This window comes from Alosa sapidissima, chromosome 13 (assembly GCF_018492685.1).
Source record: "Alosa sapidissima isolate fAloSap1 chromosome 13, fAloSap1.pri, whole genome shotgun sequence".
Lineage (NCBI taxonomy): Eukaryota > Metazoa > Chordata > Actinopteri > Clupeiformes > Clupeidae > Alosa > Alosa sapidissima.
This window is the reverse complement of record NC_055969.1, coordinates 32,253,842-32,278,025: the sequence shown is the minus strand read 5'-3', so window position 1 is coordinate 32,278,025 and position 24,184 is coordinate 32,253,842. Positions and strand designations below refer to the sequence as shown.

General features: G+C 44.0%; 2 protein-coding genes across 3 annotated transcripts in view; both read left to right on the top strand.

Moving 5' to 3' along the window:
• The window catches only part of myo5b (myosin VB), a 66,169-nt gene extending 53,118 nt beyond the window's left edge, over positions 1-13,051 (top strand). For both annotated transcript variants that reach the window (XM_042059554.1, XM_042059555.1), the window contains exons 30-39: positions 618-816; positions 1,677-1,770; positions 2,774-2,917; positions 3,385-3,536; positions 4,400-4,489; positions 4,877-5,027; positions 5,774-6,068; positions 8,697-8,871; positions 9,288-9,368; positions 10,009-13,051. In XM_042059554.1, the coding sequence (XP_041915488.1) occupies positions 618-816; positions 1,677-1,770; positions 2,774-2,917; positions 3,385-3,536; positions 4,400-4,489; positions 4,877-5,027; positions 5,774-6,068; positions 8,697-8,871; positions 9,288-9,368; positions 10,009-10,164 (1,537 nt within the window). In that variant the 3' untranslated portion in view covers positions 10,165-13,051. The remainder of the gene's footprint in view (positions 1-617; positions 817-1,676; positions 1,771-2,773; positions 2,918-3,384; positions 3,537-4,399; positions 4,490-4,876; positions 5,028-5,773; positions 6,069-8,696; positions 8,872-9,287; positions 9,369-10,008) is intronic.
• Positions 13,052-19,041: 5,990 nt separating this feature from the next.
• Positions 19,042-24,172, top strand: il7r (interleukin 7 receptor). The gene is made up of 8 exons (XM_042059577.1): positions 19,042-19,296; positions 20,574-20,688; positions 20,874-21,013; positions 21,232-21,374; positions 21,807-21,972; positions 22,076-22,196; positions 22,298-22,370; positions 22,684-24,172. Exons 1-8 carry the CDS (start codon positions 19,197-19,199, stop codon positions 23,092-23,094), a joined length of 1,269 nt encoding a protein of 422 aa, XP_041915511.1. The 5' UTR covers positions 19,042-19,196; the 3' UTR covers positions 23,095-24,172.
• Positions 24,173-24,184: the final 12 nt, after the last annotated feature.

The window sequence follows — 24,184 nt, the reverse complement described above, 5'->3', positions numbered from 1 at the left end:
CCTGTTGGGATTCTCATGGGCTAGTCTGCTTATTTGTCTCGTACAGCTCCACTGGGGTCCTTTAGGGCTTTCATGCTTCTCTTGTCTCTTCTTGTTTCTGTTACTAACCTGCCGTGTTCTAATGCTGCATTTTTCCAACTTCTTTCCTGTTGCATGTCTCCCTCTCCCTCTCCATGTCTCTCTCTCTCTCTCTTTTCTCTCTCTCTCTCTCTCTCTCTCTCTCTCTCTCTCTGTGTTGGTGATGGCAGTAAAGGGCAGGATTGGGGTTATTTGAATGAAGATGGAGAGCTGGGTCTGGCATACCAGGGGTTAAAGCAGGTGGCCAGGTGGTTCTTTTTCACTTCTTCTTTCTGCAAGAGCTTCTCTACCTTTCCTCTGTTCACTTCCTAGTATGATGGAACACTCACACATAAACTTAATACAGCTGATGTTTGGAAGTGTTACTATGTATCTAATGTTAGAATGAGACATATATTGTACTCTTAAGAACTTTCTTGCTCTCTCTCTCCCTCTCTCTCTATCTCTTTGTCTCTCTCGCTCACAAAAACACAATGATCTGCCTGTCTATCCACCTCTCCCTCCCTCTCTTCCTCCCTCTCTCTCTCTGTCTGTCTCAGGCTGCTGGAGGCCCAGCTCCAGTCCCAGTCTCGTCAGCACAAGGATGAGCTGGTGGCGCTGCACACCCAGATCGAGGTGCTGCGCGAGGACCTGGAGAAGAAACAGGAGGCGCTGAACCAGATCATGGCGCTGTCGCCCGAGGACAAGGTGGAGTACAGCGTCCAGCAGGAAATCACACGCCTCACCAACGAGAACCTGGTGAGTCTCCAGAGAGATGGTGACGGGGAAGGAAGACTGTGTGTGTGTGTGTGTGTGTGTGTGTGTGGGTTATATATGCTCTGATGGACAGAGATAAAGAGAGATGGGAGAGTATTGTAAGGTATAATGTCCTGTTTGCCCTGTCTGGGATTATTTTCTGATAATGACCGACGGACAATACATTATCCATTATTTAACAGACTTTCGAGCCTTCATATTAATGGAACCTTCTGCAGCATTCTGAAGAGCTGTATCATAAATAACAAGTGTATTATTCTTTGGGGTACAAAGTTGGGGCAGCCGTGGCCTACTGGTTAGCACTTCGGACCTGTAACCGGAGGGTTGCCGGTTCGAACCCCGACCAGTAGGCACGGCTGAAGTGCCCTTGAGCAAGGCACATAAACCCTCACTGCTCCCCGAGCGCCGCTGTTGATGCAGGCAGCTCACTGCGCTGGGATTAGTGTGTGCTTCACCTCACTGTACACTGTGTGCTGTGTGTGTTTCACTAATTCACGGATTGGGATAAATGCAGAGACCAAATTTCCCTCACGGAATCAAAAGAGTATATATGCTTATACTTCTACTATATACTTATACTTAAGTCAAAGAGACTTCAAGAAGAGAGAGAGATCTACTTGAGCTTTCTGATTCTCTGGAGGCCCTGTGTCTGGGCACAGGCCTGCATCTGTGTGCCGTCCGTCCTCTACAGTACGTTAGTCATGAGTGCGGTCAGTGATGCGGCCACTGGGTCTGCTCTGGGTTGGTCAGTGATGCGGTCAGTGATGTGACCACTGGGTCTGCTCTGGGTTGGTCAGTGATGCGGTCAGTGATGCGGCCGCCGGGTCTGCTCTGGGTTGCAGGACCTCAAGGAGCTGATGGAGAAGCTGGAGAAGAACGAACGCAAGCTCAAGAAGCAGCTGAAGATCTACATGAAGAAAGTGCAAGAGCTGGAGGGTAAGAGGAATGGAGGGAGGGAGGGAGGGAGGGGTGGAGGGAGGGAGGGATGGATAGAGGGATGGAGGGAGGGAGGGATGAATGGATGGATGGGAGATTGGACAGTTTGGAGAAAAAGGTTAATTGTTTGCCTTCAACTCCTTCATTCTCTTCAGATCTTTTTGTGGGGTTGTCAGTAGTGCCAGAATTGTTTTTTACGAGACACAGTACAGAGGAGACTTATCCCACGTAGTGCTGGTTTCTCCTCCACTGGCTGCTGTAGTGCATGTCAGAGGTGGGAGTAAGTCACGTACTGTATGTACAAGTCACAAGCAAGTCTCAAGTCTTAACCTTCAAGTCTCAAGCAAGACCAAGTCATTTTTGTGACAATCAAGCAAGTCAAGTCAAGTCATAGCTTGGGTCAAGCAAGTCAAGTCAAGTCATAGCCAAATCATACAAATTAATGATGATTTACCCACATTTTCATTTTAAAATAAGCTACAATAAGCTAGTTATGAACTGCTGGAGTTTTATTTGTAACAAACAGACATTCAAGCCACATACATCTGAACGGTTTATATAATAAGATGAAATGTATATGAATAAACATAAATGTATTTCAAGTAGACCTATTATAAAATAGCCTTTTATTGTTTCAATATGCCTCAAATATTAGGTAAGCTACATCAAATCATGAAAATATATTCAAACAGTTCAAGTTACACCTGTCCTGACCTGTCACATCTCCAGGTTCACTCATGTGACGCATGCAGCAGCACCTAAGCAGATTTTCTAAAATCGTAAAGTTAACTCCTTATCTATGAAAAAATAAACAGTCAAGTAATTTCCAGTCATTTGTCTCAAGTCTAAGTCAAGTCTCAAGTCATGAATAGCAAGTCAGAGTCAAGTCTTTTATACATGTTGATCAATCAAGTCTCAAGTCCTAAAAAAATGTGACTCGAGTCAAGTCATGTAGTCTGTAGCGTGTGGTTTTCCTTTGAGCCCTGCTGATCTGTGTGTGCAGTGAGCCAGACCACTCAGCAGGCCTCCAAAGCCCGTCCAGAGCTGACCCGGCAGGTGACCGTGCAGAGGAAGGAGAAGGACTTCGAGGGCATGCTGGAGTACTACAAGGAGGACGAGGCCATTCTGATCCGCACCCTCATCACAGGTACCCACTGACCGCTCCACAGATGACAAATCACAGTCCGAGCACAAGTGCAGTCCCCTGACCCATTCTGATCCTCTCTGAAGGATAAGTGACAGGCACAGTGCAAAAGGCCAACTAAAGATCAAAACAAAAACAAAAAACAAAACAAAATCTATTTGCTAATTAATACAAGATTTTAATTAGCAAGATTGTAAGTGCAAACAAGGGGGTTGGGGTCAGCTCAGTGCACATGCTATACCACAGCTTTAGTTCTTCAACACAAGACACTTAGCTGGTCACCTGACTTTGCACTTTGCCACTGAAATTGTGGGCCTGAGGGTTCAAAGTGGATTCACTGTGAGCTGCTTTTGCTGGACTGTTTCATTGGATCAGTGCCATGGCTAAGTTTTGTGCCCCCCTCTCTCTTTCTCTCTATCTCTCTATCTCTCTCTCTCTCTCTATCTGCTCTGTGGATCTCTGTTTGTCAGACATGACACCCAGCACTGTGTCGGGCACGGTGCCCTGCCTGCCGGCATACATCCTCTTCATGTGCATCCGCCACGCCGACTACATGAACGACGACCAGAAAGTCCACTCGCTGCTCACCTCCACCATCAACGCCATCAAGAAGGTCCTCAAGGTAGCACTGGACGCTCTCTCAGTGTACTTAGTTCCACCAACTCATGTGTCCTCTCTCAGTGTACTTAGTTCCACCAACTCATGTGTCCTCTCTCAGTGTACTTAGTTCCACCAACGCATATGTCCTCTCTCTCTAGCTACTCTTGAGCTAGAATCACCAGATTAAAAGGGACTAGGAGAATGGAATATTTTTATGTTTGCATGTTTGTTTATTTGTGTGTGTGTGTGTGTGTGTGTGTGTGTCTGTGTGTGTGAAAGAGAGAGAGAGAGAGAGAGAGAGTGTGTGCATATGCATGCAGTATGCATGTGTGCAAGTGCAAGTGTTAACCTGCTTGTGATGGTACATTTGCACTGTTTACTTGTGTGTTCAGAGGCGACTGTTTGCATATCTGCAAGCATGCATGGGCATGTGTGCATTTTTGCATTCTTACGTGCAAGAGTGCATGTGTGTGTGTGTGTGTGTGTGTGTAAGCGCACGTGTGCGTGTGGACACCATATGCATGTGTACGTGTGTATTGAAATGTGCATGTATGCGTTTGCATGTGTGTGAATATAAGTGTGGACACTAGCATATGCACATGGATGTTAAACATGTAAGTATGGACACTAGCATATGGCATTTGTGTGTGTGTGTGTGTGTGCGTGTGTGTGTGTGTGTGTTTGTGTGTGTGTGCACGTGTGTGCGTGTTTGTGTGTGTGTGTGTGTGCGTGTGCGTGTTTGTGTGTGTGCGTGTGTGTGTATGCGTGCGTGTGTGTGTGTGCGTGTGTGTGTGCATGTAGTGATGAGGCTGCAAAAGGCAACAGACATCCTGCCGTCTCACATCCTCCTCTGTGTGTGTTTGGTGCATTTTTGTGCCTCCCCAGAGAAACAACGATGACTTTGAGATGACCTCATTCTGGCTGGCGAACACTAGCCGCCTGCTGCACTGTCTGAAGCAGTATAGCGGAGATGAGGTAAGAAACCACCCACGCACAACACACACACACACCAGTACAGAAACAGGAGACCACACAGACGGCTTGCTTTGTTATGTGTGTGTGTGTGTGTGTGTGATTGTCTAGATGTGTATGGGTGTGTGTGGTTAGTGTGTGAGATCTGATTGGACAAATCACATACTGAAAGTAAAGACACCTCTAAAGTGAAAAACTCACAGTATGCATCATAGTAGATATAACTGAACGTATGTGAACGTAAAGTACACAATTTTATGTTCAATTATAAAATAAAAGAATGAAATACACCATTACAGTATTTTATGCATGCTGTATTGTATACTATTTGTGATGTATGACCCTTGAGACTTGTGTGAGTGAACTTCTGATCTTGTGTGTCCTCGTCAGGCGTTCATGACCCAGAACTCAGGCAAGCAGAACGAGCACTGCCTGAAGAACTTTGACCTGGCTGAGTACCGGCAGGTGCTAAGTGACCTCTCTATCCAGATCTACCAGCAGCTCATCAAGGTGGCAGAGGGTGTCATGCAGCCCATGATTGGTGAGGAGCTTACACCACAGGGCCTCGACACTGTCCAAAAATGCATGCTATAGACCTCTGAAGTTCGCCTACAAAAAAGAACCAAAGCGGCCATCTTTGCCCATATAAGGAGATCCGGTTGTTAATTGAAGCTAACTACCTATGGCAAGTTGCATTGAAAGTTAGCTCTGGGGTAGCAAAAATCTAAGTGTGCCGCCGTCCGGAGATCACAGTATCCACTCGAAGGCAGAGGACAAAAGTGTGTTCAGGAAAAAGTCTGAAATGCAGACGTTTTCATCCCCGCGAGAGTTTAACAGATCAGATAATTCAAAATGCCCATGTTATTTTCCCATAGGAAAAATTGCCAGATACCAGATGTTAAAGATGGCTGCTTTTTTGTAGGCAAACTTCAGAGGTCTATAGGCTAAGAGCAAAGGGTGGAGGGAAGTGATTTGGTTAGGCTGTCTATCAATATACAACTTGGAATTAGATGATTGGCTAACCACAATATTCTTTTTCATTGTTATATTTTATCTGAATCCATTATTATCTCTCCCGTTCTCCTACAACGTTTATTTTACAGTAGTTCTGAAATGTATGCAGATTCTTCCAAAGTATGAGACAAGAAACAAAAACAAAATAGCATGACCGTTTTACAGAATGGTACTTAATTATATCAGTCCTCTGAAAACATGACAACATGACCAAAGTTCTTCTCTCCCACTCAAAACATGACAACATGAACAAAGTACTTCTCTCCCACTCAGTGTCGGCCATGTTGGAGAGCGAAAGCATCCCTAGTCTGTCCGGTGTGAAGCCCATGGGCTACCGTAACCGTTCGTCCAGCATGGACATGGAGCGGGACGGCCCGGGCGGCTACACGTTGGAGGCGCTGATCCGACAGCTGGGCCAGTTCCACGGCACCATGGGTGAGCACGGCCTGGACCCAGAGATCGGTCAGCAGGTCATCCGCCAGCTCTGCTACAGCATCAACGCCGTCACGCTCAACAACCTGCTGCTGCGCAAGGACGTCTGCTCCTGGAGCACTGGCATGCAGCTCAGGTAGGACAGACACCAGAACACACACACACACAACAAAGTGCATTGAAAGTACTCGGATGGTGCATTCATAAAAAGTTGAGTGTGACACTTTTCGCTCGTATCATTCAGCATCTTGGCTACATAGCGCACTATTTTCAAACTTGTGATAATGGTGGTTGGGGAACTCATACACGTCAGGGCCGGTTCTCCCTCTACGCACACTACGCAAGTTGCGTATAGCAACAGTGTCTCATACAGTAGCCTACATTAACAAGATGAACATGAGATATAATCGCATATTCCCTACATTTAAAAAAAAAATGTACCTCATACATTAACAAGATGAACATGAAACCGAATTACCATTCAGGGCTTGTAAAACGGAAGAAACTTCACGAGAATGAACAGCAGAAACATGTGAAACAGGTGAATTTGTGTTCGTTCCATGATGTCATGCGTCTCTCCAGCGCGTGTTGCAGGCCTACCTAACAGGAAAGTGAATCCATGATCTGTCTGCGGCTTGCTTGCCAGCCTTTCCCAGTCACGGTAACCTATTTCACGAGAATGAACAGCGGGAACAGCAGTCGGATAAACTTGTGTTTTGATCTCTACACGCATCTCTCTAGTGCGTGTTGCTGGCCTAGCCTAGGCCTACCTAACAGGGAAGTGAATCCCCCTGATCTGTCTGCGGCTTGCTTGCTAACCTTTTCCAGTCACGGTAAGCCTACTTCGCAAAGTAGCATGTCCTGTTTTTTGAATGCGAATGCGGGCGGATGAAACTAGCAGTTTTTCAGCAGAAACATGCGAGAACCCGGCAAAACTGATCGGTGATTTCACTCTTCCCATGCATTTTAAAAGTAAATGTTTACAATATTTCAGTCAAGCTATAGTTGGTTTAGCCTACAACTGAACGTATGCAAAATGGAAAGTATAGCCTAATGTAAGCTTTTAACTTTGATTCGTTGTGTACAGGTGAAGAACAGTCAGCCTCAGCCAGTAGGCTACTAGCACAACCAGACCCTAACAAAAAAATAACTGCATCACTTCAAGTGTCAAACTGCAGATTTTTGAGTATCAAAACCGCAGTTTTGGAGGAAATATTTACAGTTCTTATGCAGGGAATGCACTATTTTGGACATAAAAAACTGGATTGTACTGCATAGTACTGTAATTTACTACAGAAATGCAGTATTTTGGACATGAAAATACAACACTACTGCACTGTAGCCTACTATAAATGAACGGTACTTTGAAAAAACTGCAGTTATTTTTTGTAAGGGGATATGTACAGCAAACATCAAAAGCAAACAGCCAAGTCCCTATAACTGGGCATTTATAGCTGTGAAGGTTTGGGGGAAAACACTATATTTCGTAACTTCTATAGACATCCAAAATGGGGTGGGATGATTGTATTGTAAGCACAGAGGTATAAAAAAAAAAAGGTTACATTTTGTCCCTCAGAGTTCAGGTAGGAGGGCCCCTTAGCAGGGTTTTGCCTAGGGCCCCATGGAGGTCTGAACCGGCACTGATACACACACACACACACACACAGCTAAGGTAGGAGAGGGAACATATCATGTACAAACCCCCACACAAGCATGCTTGCAACCACACACACACTCACACACACATACACACACACAAGCATGCTTGCAACCACACATTCACATGTACAAACCTGCACACAAGCATGCTTGCAACCACACACACACTCACATGCATACACACATGTACAAACCCCCACACAAGCATGCTTGCAACCACACACACACTCGCATGTACAAACCCCCACACAAGCATGCTTGCAACCACACACACACTCGCATGTACAAACCCCCACACAAGCATGCTTGCAACCACACACACACTCGCATGTACAAACCCCCACACAAGCATGCTTGCAACCACACACACACACACACACACGTACAAACCCCCACACAAGCATACTTGCAACCACACACACTCACATGCACATACACACACACACACACATGTACAGTACAAACCCCCACACAAGCATGCTTGCAACCACACACACACACACATGCACATTCACTCAACAACCTATTGCTGAGCAAAGATGTGTGCTCCGGGAACACTACCATGCAGCTTTGGTGAGAGAAGGAACAGGAAGCACAGTGCACACACACACACACACACACACACACACACACACACACACACACACTGCTGCTACATGTGTGCCAATCCATGTTTTAATCCCTTGCCATTACAGTAACGTAATTGCTGTAATATTCCATTTTTAATAATCGCCAATGTAATTATCAAGTGTCAGCCTAGCGCATGTTGCGCTAATGTGGTCTGTGTGTGTGTGTGTGTCTGCGTGCGTGTGTGCGTGTGTGCGTGCGTGTGTGTGTGCGTGTGTGCGTGTGTGTGCGTGTGTGCGTGTGTGTGTGCGTGCGTGCGTGCGTGCGTGCGTGCGTGCGTGCGCGCGCGTGTGTGCGTGTGCGTGTGCGTGCGCGTGCGCGTGCGTGTGTGTGCGTGTGCGTGTGCGTGTGTGTGTGCGTGTGCGTGTGTGTGTGTGTGCGTGTGTGTGTGTGTGCGTGCGTGCGTGCGCGTGCGCGTGCGCGTGTGCGTGCGTGTGTGTGTGTGTGCGCGTGTGCGTGCGTGTGTGTGTGTGTGCAGGTACAACATCAGTCAGATGGAGGAGTGGCTACGGGGCAGGAACCTGCAGCAGAGCGGTGCAGCTGCCACCCTGGAGCCCCTCATCCAGGCCGCCCAGCTGCTGCAGGTCAAGAAGAAGACGTCGCAGGACGCTGAGGCCATCTGCACGCTCTGCTCCGCACTCTCTGTCCAACAGGTGGAGCTCTAAAGCACACAAAACACACAAACTACAGTAGACACAATAGAGAGCAAAGCACCTATCTCAAACTCAATGAAGTCCTAACTCAGCCCTGTCACCGATCAGGGTACACCTAACCGCCCTGTCACAGATCAGGGTACACCTAACAGCCCTGTCACAGATCAGGGTACACCTAACTCAGCCCTGTCACAGATCAGGGTACACCTAACTCAGCCCTGTCACAGATCAGGGTACACCTAATCAACCCCGTCACAGATCAGGGTACACCTAACTCAGCCCTGTCACAGATCAGGGTACACTTAACTCAGCCCTATCTTATTCACACCTGATGACTTATCATAACCCTGTCTCAAACACAATGTACACCAATGATTACTGGAGGTTGTCCTAACGTTGCACTGTTCTACCCACAGATTGTGAAAATTCTCAATCTATACACCCCACTCAATGAGTTTGAGGAGAGAGTCACTGTCTCTTTCATCCGGGATATTCAGGTAAGAACATTTAACAATGATTGATGATAAAATAACACTATGTTACCTTCAACTCTCGGTAACTTAACTGAATACATTGCCTGTTCCCATCCACATACTTCTGTACTTAAAGTGCCTAATTTGAGTGCATAAGTGCATTCATGCTGATGACTATGGCGAGACAGAGTGCATTGAAAGTACTCGGATGATTCATTCATAAAACGTTGAGTGTGAGACTTTTCGCCCTTAATACTCACCATCTCGACTACATAGCGCACTACTTTTCAAACTTGTGATAATGGTGGTTGGGGAAATTGGAGCAGCACCGGTGGAAATCACCTACTGATGCTTTGAAAAAGTACGACTATCCCACGGTCAAATAGAAGACACTAGTAACATTATGTTTACATTTTGCGATTGTCATTCTAAGTGCAGAGTTGGTGTTAAAATTCACTCATTATGAGAGTAACATAGCGCACACAGCACACTGCATTGAGGTCTACTGACAGAAGTACGCAGATTGGAACAGAGTGATTGCCATTTCTTTCTGTAACTTAATTTGAACTCATTGCCCTTTTTTCTCTGTAACTTCATGGAACATATTGACGTCCCTCTGTGTAACTGAACGTAATGTGTGTCCCTCTGTGTGCGTCACCCACAGAACCGGCTGCAGGACCGTGTGGAATTTCAGCAGCAGCTGCTGGCGGACACCAAGTACGCGTTCCCCGTGCTCTTCCCATACACACCATCAGCCCTGAGCCTGGAGAGCCTGCACATCCCCGCCTCACTCAGCCTGGACTTCCTCATCCGAGTCTGATCAGCCTGCACATCCCCACCTCACTCAGCCTGGACTTCCTCATCCGAGTCTGATCAACCTCACCCAGCCACCCGCCCACCCTACCTTTCCCATTATGATCCTGCAGGGTCCTAGAGAGAGCAGCTATCCCTCCTCCCACCGGCCCCCTGTGTTCTATAAGTCTGACTCTTATACTATGAGCGGAGGTGAGCTCTCTCGGTCTCATGTCTGCTGGGTGGTTTGTTTCTACATGCTAGGAAAGCAGGGTTGGTCAAGGGTTGGGGAAAGGGGGGGTGGGATCACTGGAAGGGCCCAATGCTTGCAGTTCCCTGCAGATGCCTGCAGATGCTAGCAGTTGCCTTGCAGTTTTCCATGACTCTTTGGAACTCCGATTGATTGGATGGGCCTGTAAGTATGATATGATCTATATATTAGTATGGGCGGAGCTTAATGCAACAGGATCAGCTAAAGTAGTGAGTCCTGAATTCAAGACACTTTCATTATACAGAACAATAAAGCCAGTGGTGCAGGGAACTTTTGTCACACAGTCTCACCCCTGAATCCCCGAAGTCAGTGGTTTCGTGGGGGTTATTTGTCTCGGTGGAGGATGTGATGTCGTCTGACGCCTGTCAGCCTTCTGAGATGTGCGGCTCGAGCAGGAGAGCCCCCACGGGCTGCGCCAGTGGTGAAGATGCTGCTGCGGCGACTCGTGGCCTCTCACGATCCCACTCGACGGCAGGAAATTCACAGCGCGGAGAGCGGCTCAAAGCAGCGGAAAAGCCTGCATTGCAGTGGCTCTGTCTGGGGCCGGCGGCTCATTAATGTTCAAGAGAGACTCCGTCTCGTCTCTTCTCTTTTTTTCTTCTTCTTTCACTCTTCTATTTTCTTTGAGGATTTTTTTTTTTCCATCCTTCGACACGATCTCTCTGTCTTTTGTGCGCTCTGTAAAAAGCAGTCACACTTTGTATTGTGTTTGCATCACTCCTTTTTCAGTGTGTTTTGGGCTGCTTTTTTATTATTGCCTCCCCTGCAGCTAAGGTTTCTGTGTGTATGCACCATAAAGAGTGTTACAGCTCGCTCAGTGAGCTACATATATACTTGCAGGAAAGAGCGAGAGATAGAGGGGGCGTGAGAGAACGACAAGCAGCAAGTAGAGCACAGACACTTTCAGAGGGAGGGTGGATGGCATGCACTAAGAGATGTGTAGTAGAGCATGAGAAACCATGCCTGTCCTGACAAGAAACTGATGTTACACATCGAAGGCAACGAGCAGGTGATGGGAAGGGTTTATCAGTAAGTGAGAAGCAAGTCAGCAGGAAGCCAGAGAATTGGTGGTTTAGTCAGCTCCAGCGCTACGGTGACCAAGGCCTTTCACTCTTTAGTCAGCTCCAGCGCTACGGTAACCAAGGCCTTTCACTCTTTAGAGTGGGAGGGAGAGGACGGTAGGCGAGCATTATTGTGCCACACCACTAAAAGCGCTTTCATTTTGTGTCACTTAGCGACCAAGCAGCAACAATTAACACTTATTTTATTGGGATTTGGACAAAGCCGCTCCATTTGGGTTCTGCTACAGCTGCGTGTGCGAGTACCAGACAAAGCCTCCAAGATGTAGCTGGACAGACTCGAGTGGGTGGACAGGGTGGGGTTTTTTTTTAGGAGGGTGGAGGGAGACCAGGGTCACAGGCACGCACACAGCCAGTGTTGCATAGTAGTTCTGCAGTATGCGCATGCTTCTTGTGTGTAGACTGTGTTTTTTCTCTTCTGAGGATTCTAACGATCCCCCCCCCCCCCCATAATCACTGACAGTGTTTCATGGGAGTGGAAGCCCACGGCTGATCACTTTGGAGAGATCTCTTCAGGACACTGTGTCTCCTTCTTACTAATGCTTGTGTCTCATTGCCCCAAAAAGCCTCCTGCTCTCCAATACTCTCTCTCATCCCCAATGGCAATAAAGAGCTGGGACCATACCTTCCTGTGCTGGGCTGTTATTGAACTTGGGTTTGAGTACATACACACTTACGCCTCTGTGGTTTAATTTTTTTTTTATTATCAAGGTAATCTTTTTTATTTGGTAAAGGTGGTTTTCTTTATGCCACTCATTTTGTGTACTTTCTCTGTTTTTTGTATTTATTTGATACAGCAGGTCTTGACACCTGGCTTTCTTGGCAGTTTAAGAGGGTGCAATATTTGGTTTTCAACTTTTAGTAATAAACAGGAAACACATGAAAACACATCATTAATATTTTGTATTTTGTACATATTGATATGCCCTCTTCTGTTAGATTCTTGGTACTGCACACCTTGGAAAAAAAGACTCATTGGCTGCAGATGCCACATCCACCAAAATCACATTGCCTTCAAAACACTACATTCACAAAGTTAATTCCTCTTAATCATACTACTGAAATCTCTGTTGTTTGTTTCGGGTGCCATCATATGTCATGATTGTGTCTTTTTTCCATTGTCTATATTCCAATTTCAATACAAAGGTTTGTTATTGAAGAAAATAGAAAGGCAAGGATGGGAATATTGCCCTGTTTATGGAAAAAGCTGTCGCTAGCTTTGGAAAGTTTGGTTGCAAGTGGAGTTGCATCTCCACTGTGTCATCCTCCAGTTAAGCAGAAATGGTTAATTTATGGAGATGTTTTTACATATAAATCTATCTGATTAAATAACTTTATTTTAGGAAAGAGTTGCTAAACTTCAGCCATATTTTAATTATTTGTGTGGATTAGACCTGGAAACACTAACAGCACTGTTTATTCAAGGTTTTGTAAGGAGTAGAGTTCCCTGATTTGTTTCCATTCTCTCATTGTCAAGTGCAAATTAACTATAATGAAGTACATGTACAATCTGAACAAAAGTACAATGACTATTCAGAAAAATACAATAAAAAAGCTTTGAGCAACTCTGTCTTGTGTGTGGATTTTCTTTTTTTTTTTTGTGCATGAGATGTCTGTAAGAACATACTGTAGGTAAAATTGTCCTGTCACATATTCATGATTTGAATGCATCTAACCTGGTTCAAAGTGACATGTGATTGCTGGGCAACAACAAGATTATCAAGAGTCAACAGTTGTGTCATGAAATTGTGTCAATTTTTACAGTTTACAGTGTATGTCACTTGCAGTCACACTGAAGCTCATCACCAAGCTATATGAAACAGCGGGGGCTGAGAGATGGTGGGTGCTTGACTGAGGAGAGTTTATGTCGAAAAATGTCCTCAATTAAATGTTTCATTAGACTATATTGTTTTTTCAGTGCAATTTGACAGAAATAGTGGAGCGATATTTCCAGTTTCACTCTGGCAAGGGTGTGAAAGTTGTGTGCGGGTCGCTGCTGTTTTTGCGGCTTGCTGCCAGAAACCTTGTGAACTTGGCTCTGCCTGCTTTCCCATACACGAACACACCCTCTCAACGGTTTGGTTTCGCCTTTGGAGGTGGCTGCCTACCTGCCACTGAGCAAGACAGGCTGTCTGCTTGAACCTCTGAGTCATTCTGTGCCTGTTTGTCTCGGGTTGCCTTGGATGTGGACTGACCTCATCCACGTTGTTACAGTATATAAGATGGTGATGCATGTTGGAGGAAGACTGTTTTATTTTAATTCCATACATTATCATTTTCCTTTTTAAATGGCATACTGTATAAGCTTGACACAATTGTTTTTGTGAATATGTAATGTATAATAAATTCTGTATGTTTTGTAGGGTTTTTCTGTTCTTTGTTTGGGGTGGGGGGGTTACGTGAGTTTTAGCTGCTAACTGAGAGTGTAGCTGTATTCTCTTTTCCACAGAAGTCACATGTCTTACAAGTCCTTCAATACGGTGGAGGTGTGTTATGATTGGTGCAGAGAAATGGTTACAAAGGGGAAAAACGTATGCTTACACACTCATTGCACACACACACACACAGCCACACTTCGTACTCTACCTCTTTGATAATGACCTTTTTCTCTCTGCAGCACGCTTGTGTTTTGCTGAGCTCTCGGATGTCATCTGATTGTTCTTGAGGTTTGTCTGTGAGCCGCAAATTTCTGCTGAAACCGTCAAGCTTTTGTTTGACGTTACTGAGGTAATAATAAGGTGACCTCCCATATATCAGAGCCTGTCAGCTGTGTTGGCCTTCAGTTTGTTTCTCTCTGTTCACCTTTTACATCACCGATTTCATTCCATGCTAGAACCACTATAGTATAATTCTGTGCACTTAAAATTCTTGTAACTTTACACCACTATTGCCAGGTTTAAATCGTGTAAATCATGAATATTTTTTTCTTTCTGAGAAAAGTACAACTGTTCACTGGAAATCTTATTTAATTACTTAATCACATGGACACCTCAATAATCCTTTTTTTTTTCAATCACCCTTCTAGAATGACCAAAGGCTGATTTCTTCAAATGAGTTTCTTTTCCATTATCTTGCCTGTCTGTGTGTAGCTATGGAATTCAAGTGCCTTGATGCATCAATACCTGTAATTGGTATAATATAAATACTTGACACAGAATTTAGTTTTAATCAATGTACACAACATTAAAATAGCACTAACAGAGATAGAGAGATATATTCTCTGATGGGAGGTTGGAGGTTGGGGATAGATAAATCAATGGATAGATAGATGGATGGGTGAAGGGATTGATGAAAGGATGGATAGATATATAAATGGTTATGGTTGGATGTATGACTTGCATGATGCATGCATGCCATGCTCTTGAGATATTGCACAACTTTAGAAATGTATCTTCCTTAGAACTGACAGTATCTTTCCCTTGTCATCAGTAGTTTGTGTAACCCTGACCAATCTATGTGCCAACACCTCCTCTGCTACGGGAAACAGGATGTATGTATAGTCAGACACAACATATGCACAAACAATTGTCCTCATATATATACATACCCTGGCAGAACTTTGGCCAGTTTTCAGAAATATATGACTGAACATGCTAAAATTGAATACCTTTCTTTTATTCAGGAATAGTGGTGAGGTGAGGTCATTTATTATCACATAATTGTGTGTGCCATTTTTAAATAATAATGATAAACTGAAATTACCCAAATGGCTCTGACCGGAAGTTTACATACCTTTGAATGTTTGACTTGATGATATACACACAAAGATTTCAATCTCAATACCAGGAATTGGTTGAGATGCACAGACAAACCCTCAAGCTATCTGAGCTGAAATTCAGGCTTCACTGCAGTTATGTGATTGTTTCAAGATCCATAATAAGGAGGCACTTGAACAAATATGGGCTGCATGCCAAAAAAAAACAGTTGCCAGAAAAAAGCCATCACTGTGCCAATTCAATTCACAGGCATCAGAATTTCTGGAACAAAGTCATTTGGAGTGATGAGACTAAAATGGATCTTTATTGAAATGTGCAGTTTACGCAAGACAACCCAACAATGTTCAGGACCTGGAGGCTTTTTGTCAAGAGTGGGCATCTCCACCATCTGAGAAAATAAAGCTATTTGTCCACAACTACCACAAAAGACTGCAAGCTGTCATTGATACTAAAGGGGGCAATACACAGTATCAAGAATTAAAGGTACAGTATGTTAATTTTTGAACATATTATTTACTTTATTGCTATGCTTTATTGCAGTAATGTTTCATGGTTTAATTTGAATCCCATTAAAATGAAAGGAATGTGTTTTGCCCGATAACTTGTGTTTGGTGGCACTGAGTACAACTGCATATGGAAACATATAGATTGTGTTTCTCGTTGCTTATGCCTGGGCCCCTTTCGGCCCAGATATGTTCACGTGAGACGTGTGTGAGAGTAAGAGGATGCTGGGGGAGAAGAAAAACCGAGCCGAGGGAGAGAGGGAGAGAGAGAGGGAGAGAAAGAGTGAGAGAAAGAGTGAGAGAGAAAAACAAACAAGACTAAAAAAAACAGCATCCCAGTGTTCTGAGGCAGAGAGGCGCACGAGAAAAAGAAAACCACTTGAGCTGTTGTTGTGAGATGAGCAGCGAGATAGGGACCTCCAGCAATGGCGTGTGGTTTTCAGGAAAAGGAAGGGGAGGGGGAGGGCGGGTGGGTGGGTGGGTGGCAACAAAACCAATGCGACACTCAAAGGGCCCGTGGAATAGAGAGGCAGAGAAAGAGTGAGAATGACAGAGAGTGAGAGAGGGAGAGAAAGAGTGAGAGATGGAGAGAAAGAGTGAGAGAGGGAGAGAAAGAGTGAGAGGGGAGAGAAAGAGTGAGAGAGGGAGAGAAAGAGTGAGAGAGGGAAAGTAGAGAGGCCACCTCTGTCCACTTGCCTCTGCATTCATCACACACTTTCACTCTGCGTCTCTCTGCCGTCCTGTGAGGTATGTGTGAAAATGGTGGCGGGACGGCCTGATTCCAAGTAAAAATGACGACAAGGGGCCTGCCAGGTACTCATGCGCCAGCGTGGGGGGGGGGGGGGGGGGGGGGACCCGGTTGACACGAGGGGTGAGAGGGCAGGAGGGGCGGGAGGGGGGGGGTATGTTTCTGTTCCACGCTGTGCTCTTCTTCAAAACCTCAGAGGCTGAGCCGCAGCGGCCGCCCACACACTCGCTGTCGAGAACTCACACCCCCCCCCCCCCTCCACACACACACACACACACACACACACACACACATAAACCCACATGTGTAAACACACATATAAACATCCTATGCAAACACACAAGTACAAATGAATACACACATGAATGTAGGTATACATGCACACGCACACGCTCTCACACACACATGTGCGGACATACACACGCACGTATATAAACACCTCAATTCGCACACACAGATATACACACCTCAATTCCTATCTTTGTCCCATATGTCAATAATCCCATCTTATTCCCAGAAAGTGTGTGTGTGTAGGTGTGTGGTGTGTGTGTAAGTGTATGTGTGTGTTTGTGTGTCAGCACACACTGATGTGTCAACACAGAAATAGTCTGTATCAGAACATCTTTCCTACGCAGTGTCCACAGAAATCTCTTTTGACATTATGAGCCCTCAATGATGGGAAAAGTACAACATCTATTTGATTTTCTATTCATTTCTATGAAATTGAACACCATGAGCAAGATCCTGAGTGCAAACATTGGTTAATCACCTCAATCAAAATAAATCTAATAAATTAATTTGGTTAATAAAGTCTCTGGCTCATTGCTCCCATATGCCACAGGTGAGCTTTATTTTTTATTTGTATTTATTTTTATTTCTATCTTTATTATATGCACAAGACACTTTGCTCATTGCCAGTTAGGGCCCAATGTGTTTCCATTTCTTTACTTTGCTGCACTTGTACGATTGCTTTCCTTCTCTCGCGTTGTCGATGACCTCTTGTATTCTAGTTCCTTAACAGGGTTTCTCTGTGTTGAGCTTAGCATGACGTCCGGGCCAGTGTTTTGTTTCTCTGTTGACTGACTGCGCCCATCGCGAATCAGTGTCCTCTGGTGCTGTTACAGGAAGCGTGCAGGTGAAGTGCTCAACAACCACAACTCCACAGCCTGACGCACGGGGCCCATCATTTTGTCTAGTTTGCACAGCATCTGTAGCTGAAGTTACAAGGAGGAATACGCAGCACCACTAATGAAAATAGGTTAAAAGAGAAATGTATCCGTCTGATAAATATACATGACACCTGGAAACAAGGCTTGTTAGGTGATGCAGTGCAATGCTTTATAGGCTACGCATGTACCAGAGTTTTCTGACAGGCATAAAGTAGTTCTACACAGTGGAACAGAAACATAAATTGATATCTCAACTCCATTAAAAAAAGGAAAAAGGGTACATCTCAGTTGTTTGCACCGTCATTAGACATTTGATGTCGAGCAAATCGAAACTGCACCTACCCCCCCCCCCCCCCCCCCCCCCACACACACACAAAAAAAAGAGACTAAAGCCACAAAATTGGTTAATTTAAAGAGACCAAGGCAGCTGGTCTCGTTTACACACCGACTGGCAGGAAATGGTTTGTAGGTCATGTGTAGTTTTTTGTTGTTTTTCTTTTCTTTCTTGGTGGGAACGTAAAGAACATACACATAACATGAAACACATGTGTGCCTAGTTGCTGTTGCAACTCGCATGACATTTCGCTGTTACTGAGCAAAACTGGATCATGCTTCAGTCACGTTTCCTCCAGACATGAGCGCATTCTAGTTTCTTTTTAATTTTTCAAAAATTAGGCAGCAGTCATACCAGTGTGCCACTTGAGTAGTGTAATGTATGCCCTGTATACGTCACAGAGAAAACAACATTTGGTCACTATCTGTCTGTGTATTTGTCTGTGATGAGTCTCTCTTTTAGGGTCCTAGTTTTTAGAAAGAGCTGCACATTTAGTGCTAGGGTTGATGGTGATGATTGTGCACTGCTGAGATACTACTCAATATTATCAGTATTTATTGACATGGTCACAATCAAAGATACTGGTGTGCACCTAACACATTTAGAGTAATATTAATCCCAGTCTCAAGTACTGCTCCAGTATTGAACAACCACAACACAATGTAATCAATCCCACTTTCAATGTAAGATCTTCTCTAGATTCAACATTAATGTAAATGTAGGTGCACCTAAATATGTCTGCACTCCATTTCTTGTTTCTTATTTAATGTTGTTTTTTTGAATTTCTTGAATTTCCCCTTGAGGATCAATAAAGTATCTATATATCTATCTATCTATCTTTTTTACGAGTACTTGCATGAGAGCAATTTCCTGTTAACTGTAGCTCTGGTTCAACATTGATCTAAATGTAGGTGCACCTAAATATGTCTGCAATCCATTTCTTGTTTCTTATTTAATGTTGTTTTTTTTAGAGTAGTACTTGCATGAGAGCAATTTCCTGTTAACTGTAGACCCGCAAACCTCTCCTGCTCTCTCTTTCGCTCTCTCACTTACTCGCTCACTCACTCTATCTCCACCACATTCTCCTCCCCTTCAGCAGTGGCGGTAAGCGCGAGGACAGGGAGCGCATCTGAGTCAGACGCTGCGTCTCCCGTGGTTTGAGCAGACGAACGCTGTTGTGTCTCGCTGCCACGGAGTTGTGTGCGGTGCGTGCCTGACGGTGCCGGTGGTATGAGGTGAGATGGCGCCCGAAGTGTGGACGCTCCTGCTCGCGCTCCTGCTCCCGGCCCTTGGCCACGCGCAGAGCGGAGGAGGAGAAACTGATGGAGATCCAGATGCAGGTGAGTCGAGTCTCGCCACATGCACTTCTCACACAATCTCTTCATGCCTCTGTTCGTCTGATGAGTCAACAGTCACTTGAGAGAGCACTCGTGTAATGTTCTTGTTCTTGTGTAAATCTCTGGTCCATCTCTCCTGCATGTCCGGTGAAAGATGCAGAAGTTCAATTTGGCGGCTGACTTGGGAGGGGTGTCATTACAATTGCATACTGTTGTAATATTGTTGTATTCTTGTTTGATATTTTGATTCAAAACTTTGCATTCAAAACATACATGCGAATTGCATATTATACTGGCCCTTTTACATTGTAACAATACTGTATTATATGATACATTTCGATACCCAGGATTAACACCTAGCCCTGCTGAAATCCTGATGCTAACCCCAGTCATGTGGGCCAACAGTATATTATGTGTTACTCAATATATGAATACAGTGCTGGCCAAAAGTATTTGCACCCATGCTAAAGTTGACTGAAAAGAGGAATATAAAATCATCTTTTGGAAATTGATCTTAATGCCTTAAGTGAAAAATGAGGAAATATCTAACCTTTAAGGACACCAATTTTCTTAGTGAATGAATAATGTATCATAAATAAATAAATGTTCTTCCTTAAAATACAGGGGTCATAAGTATTGGCACCCCTATGTTAAATTCCCATAGAGACAGGCAGATTTTTATTTTTAAAGGCCAGTTATTTCATGGATCCAGAATACTGTGCATCCTGATAAAGTTACCTTGGCCTTTGGAATTAAAATAGCCCCACATCATCACATACCCTTAACCATACCTAGAGATTGGCATGGGTGTTATTTCAGTTAGCCTATTAGCTGGTTTGATGCTCATTGAGCTCAATGCAAATCAAACCAGCTAATAGGCTAACTGAAATAACACCCATGCCAATGTGGGGCTATTTTAATTCCAAAGGCCAAGGTAACTTTATCAGGATGCACAGTATACTGGATCCATGAAATAACTGGCCTTTAAAAATAAAAAATCTGCCTGTCTCTATGGGAATTTAACATAGGGGTGCCAATACTTATGACCCCTGTATTTTAAGGAAGAACATTTATTTATTATACATTATTCAATTTCCAAAAGATGATTTTATATGCCTCTTTTCAGTCAACTTTAGCATGGGTGCCAATACTTTTGGCCAGCACTGTATATGAATACTTTACTTTTTACAAGATCTGGATATTATGTGATATTGGATGTCTAATCTAATGGATCTAGTGTGGCGTATTGTATTGTATTTTACTCTGTGCTTTTGCCCTAGAGCCTGATGTGCCTGATAAGCCTGATGTGCCTTGCTTTTCTGAGATCAGCCTCAAAGTCAACTATTTAACCTGTTCTTTACCTGACGACCCTATTGGCACCCAAATTAGTCTTCGGTAATAACCAACATCATACAATGAGAGCATGAAGAAAGCAGTTTTTGTAGTTTTATTTTTTCCACAACTTGACTAAAACATATTTTGGCAGGTTGAATGACACTGAACATTTTAAATAAATATAGGCATAGCCTACATTTTATTCTGTTTCTCTGCCTAATCTGTGATCTGTTGATGACTTTCAGCTCAGAGGAAGGAAATCCTATGTGTTGGAATTCAACTTTGAATGGATCTTATTTTACTGCAGTCATTGATAACATATTGGCTAAACATATACTCACCATTCAAGGCAAAGAGAGGATTGATATAAATATGATTGATATAGGTAAGCATCAGAAGCATTTGTGTGTGTGTGTGTGTGTGTGGAGGGGGGGAATCTGATACACATTACTGTGTGAGGACAGCACACATTTCCTGAGAAGATAGTACAAAATTAAATTGTTTGGGACTGTGTATTAAATTCTCACATACCTTTTGACAGACATTATTTGTGCACTGTTTTATTCTCTCTCTCTCTCTCTTTCTCTCTCTCTGTCTTGACAGTCAAGCTTCCACCACCACAGAATATAACAGCCACATATTTGAAAAACTCAGGAGATGTAAAAATAAGTTGTAATGGATACAGGCATGACTTTGTGAAACACTTCAATTTTCTAGTGCAAATCTGGAATGCAACAAGTCGTAAGGTGAACATCTGTTTTTATTTTCTGTTCTCTATTTTAACCTATTATCCAAGGATCTGTATGGCTTAGTTTGAATGAAGATTGCCTATGTTGTATGGTCATTCAGTCCCATTCATTCTATTTATAGCCAGCTAGAGAAATGTTGCAAGTGCAACTGCTTCAGTGTGTTGCTTTGATAGACCTTTCTGCATCACAGTGTGAGAGAGGAGGTAGAAGAACTGAAGTTGTGTTAACTATTTTGGATAATATTTATAGCTCTAGGGAAATTATTTATGGTTTTCTGTGTCAAAGATTTTGATGGGCAATGTAACCTGTTTGTAACCTGTTTCAATGTGCCCAGGACGTCATGCTAAGCTCAATGTTTATACCTATGTTTACTCCAAATGTTATCTAATTACTTGATTTGACGTCCTGCCATTGCCCCTCACTCCTTAGAACTATACGTACTCATATGAGGATTTCATCATTGAACGTGAACAGCTTGGAGATGTGAAGACTGGCTCACAGTTTTCGGTGAGAGCATTGGTCAAACCGGGCGGGAACTATTTCAGTGGACCCTGGTCAGATTGGAGCCATACGGAAAACTTCACAGTGGACAGAGGTTGAAAAAAAATATACGCTTCTAGTTGCATAGTTATTATTATTATTATTATTATTATTATTATTATTATAATAACTTATAATTCTTATTATTCTTATAATAGCTTTCATAGTGGCTCTTCTAGTTGATGGAAAAGATGGTGCCCTATTGTACTCCATTATCTTTTCCACCATTGCCATACTGCTGCTTGGCATCTGCCTGATCACCCGGTTCCGGAGGAAAGAGTGAGTCTGACACACCTGTTCATTCCACTGCTGACATCTGGCCCCCACTGCCAACTCACTCACACTCACCTCTCTGCTATTCAACCCTTTCCTCCTACTAGACTTAAAGCCTACATCTTGCCAAATGTGCCACATCCCAAGACGACCCTCGTCCATATGCAGAAATTTAACAAGGTATGAATTCTGGACACCTTTTATGATATGCAGTATATAATTATTTACTGTAAATAGCCAATTTGTCACATTTTAAGTTTCACTCACTGCATCTCCAGCTCTGTTGGATTGGTGCACAGCAACTATGTGATGTAACAACTTAATGTTTTAAATAGTTTTCACAATGTGCTCTCATTGAACACTTTACTCCAAATGAAGACAGAGCCAATGAACATTGTGTTTCTGTGCAACTAAATGAAAGCAGTTTTATGAACTCAAAAAAATTCATACACTTCCCCATGAGTAGCCCTATCTTTCAAATGTCTGCCCACAGGGCCTGCTTCTGAATTTCAACCCGGAGATCTTCAGCGACCTTCACATCAACCAGCTGGACGAGGCAGGGGAGGACAAACCGCTCGCCGAGTCCACTGACGGACGAGGAGCTGACAACCAGAGCCGCTGCCCAAGTCAACTCAGCCAGGTCCTCCTCTGGCAGGTTCCGCCGGGCGACGGCAGCTCCGACGGGTCACAGTGCACACTGCGGGGCGAGGACGGGCCACTGGAGGACCGGCGAGACTGGGCGGACGTGTCCAGCGCGGGGCTGAGGTTTCTGGGGGAGGCGGCCCCCACAGTGGACTCTGGACACAGCTCTGGAGACCCCTCCTTGACGAGCACCTGTGTACCGCAGCGAGAATGTAAGGACGAGGCCTACGTCACAATGTCTTGCCTCTTCAAGACACAGTAGGTTTGGAGAGAAGTCAAATGAAAGGAATAGGAAGTTGTACAGCCTACTGGTTTTCCTTATGACCATGCGGCAGCCTGCCAGCAACCAGTTCAGCTGATCAGTCTAACAAATGGCTGATCGGTTGCCTCAGGTTTGATCCTGTTCAGGTGAACATAAAAAAACTATGGTCACACAGACTCTGGTTCAACATGGCCGACCTGTAGCTGCTTATTTTTCTTCCATGCAAGGGAATGATCAACTGCTGCTTGTTAAGGTTTTATAGTTCATGCAAACAGTCCATGAACCTCTGCGAATTGCACCAGGTGTTACCACAACCACTACCGGACATTTCCAATAGGAACCGACACTGTACCTGCTCCAGAGAGGAGAGATGGATTTCACTGAAGCGTTAATTAACTCTCGCACAACACTGCTTATTAGCGGCCATCTAAAACTGAAACAAGTTCTAAAACTGTCACCAGACATGCTGTCACTAGCATGCTTATTTCTCGAGTCATATCAGCAACATGATTGGGATAGTTGCCTTGTGGGATCCAACACAAATTCCACTTTATCTGCTCAGGCTTTTTTTTTTTAATGCTCTAAACTTTTTTGTAAAGAGCGTCTGAATGTAGCACAGGTATGTGTTCAGCTAATTGTACTGACCTTGGTCCTGCAAATGAAGTGGCTTGCTTGTACTTGTGCTCTACATACTATTTACACACAATTTGCACTTACAGTTACTTCCATATTCTCAAAATCATTGTCATATATTACAATGTTTTGTTGTAGACACCTTATTGTTTTTGTTTATGGTATGGTTTTAAAGGTTAAATGTAGTATTTTATTGTCATATACATACATGCTTCAAGAGGTTGAACGGTAATGTTTGAGGACAGAGTAACCATTGTCCATTCCAATGTTCCTTTGCATGCAGTACATACTTGTCTGTTTCACCACATGTAACTGCACTAGTTCAACAAAGAATCAAGATGAACAGCATGCAAAGCAACACTTTTTTTTAACAGCAATTGCACAATTAAGGCACGCCAAGAAGCATTTTTATGTTTAACAAATAAACTACTTCTTGGCCCTTTAATCTGGAAGATGA

Excerpts from the sequence above, each read along its gene's own strand:
- il7r (XM_042059577.1), top strand. The coding sequence starts at position 19,197 with ATGGCGCCCGAAGTGTGGACGCTCCTGCTCGCGCTCCTGCTCCCGGCC. Across the intron at positions 21,973-22,075 it reads AAACTTCACAGTGGACAGAG|CTTTCATAGTGGCTCTTCTA; the intron begins GTTGAAAAAAAA and ends TTCTTATAATAG. Across the intron at positions 22,371-22,683 it reads ATATGCAGAAATTTAACAAG|GGCCTGCTTCTGAATTTCAA; the intron begins GTATGAATTCTG and ends GTCTGCCCACAG.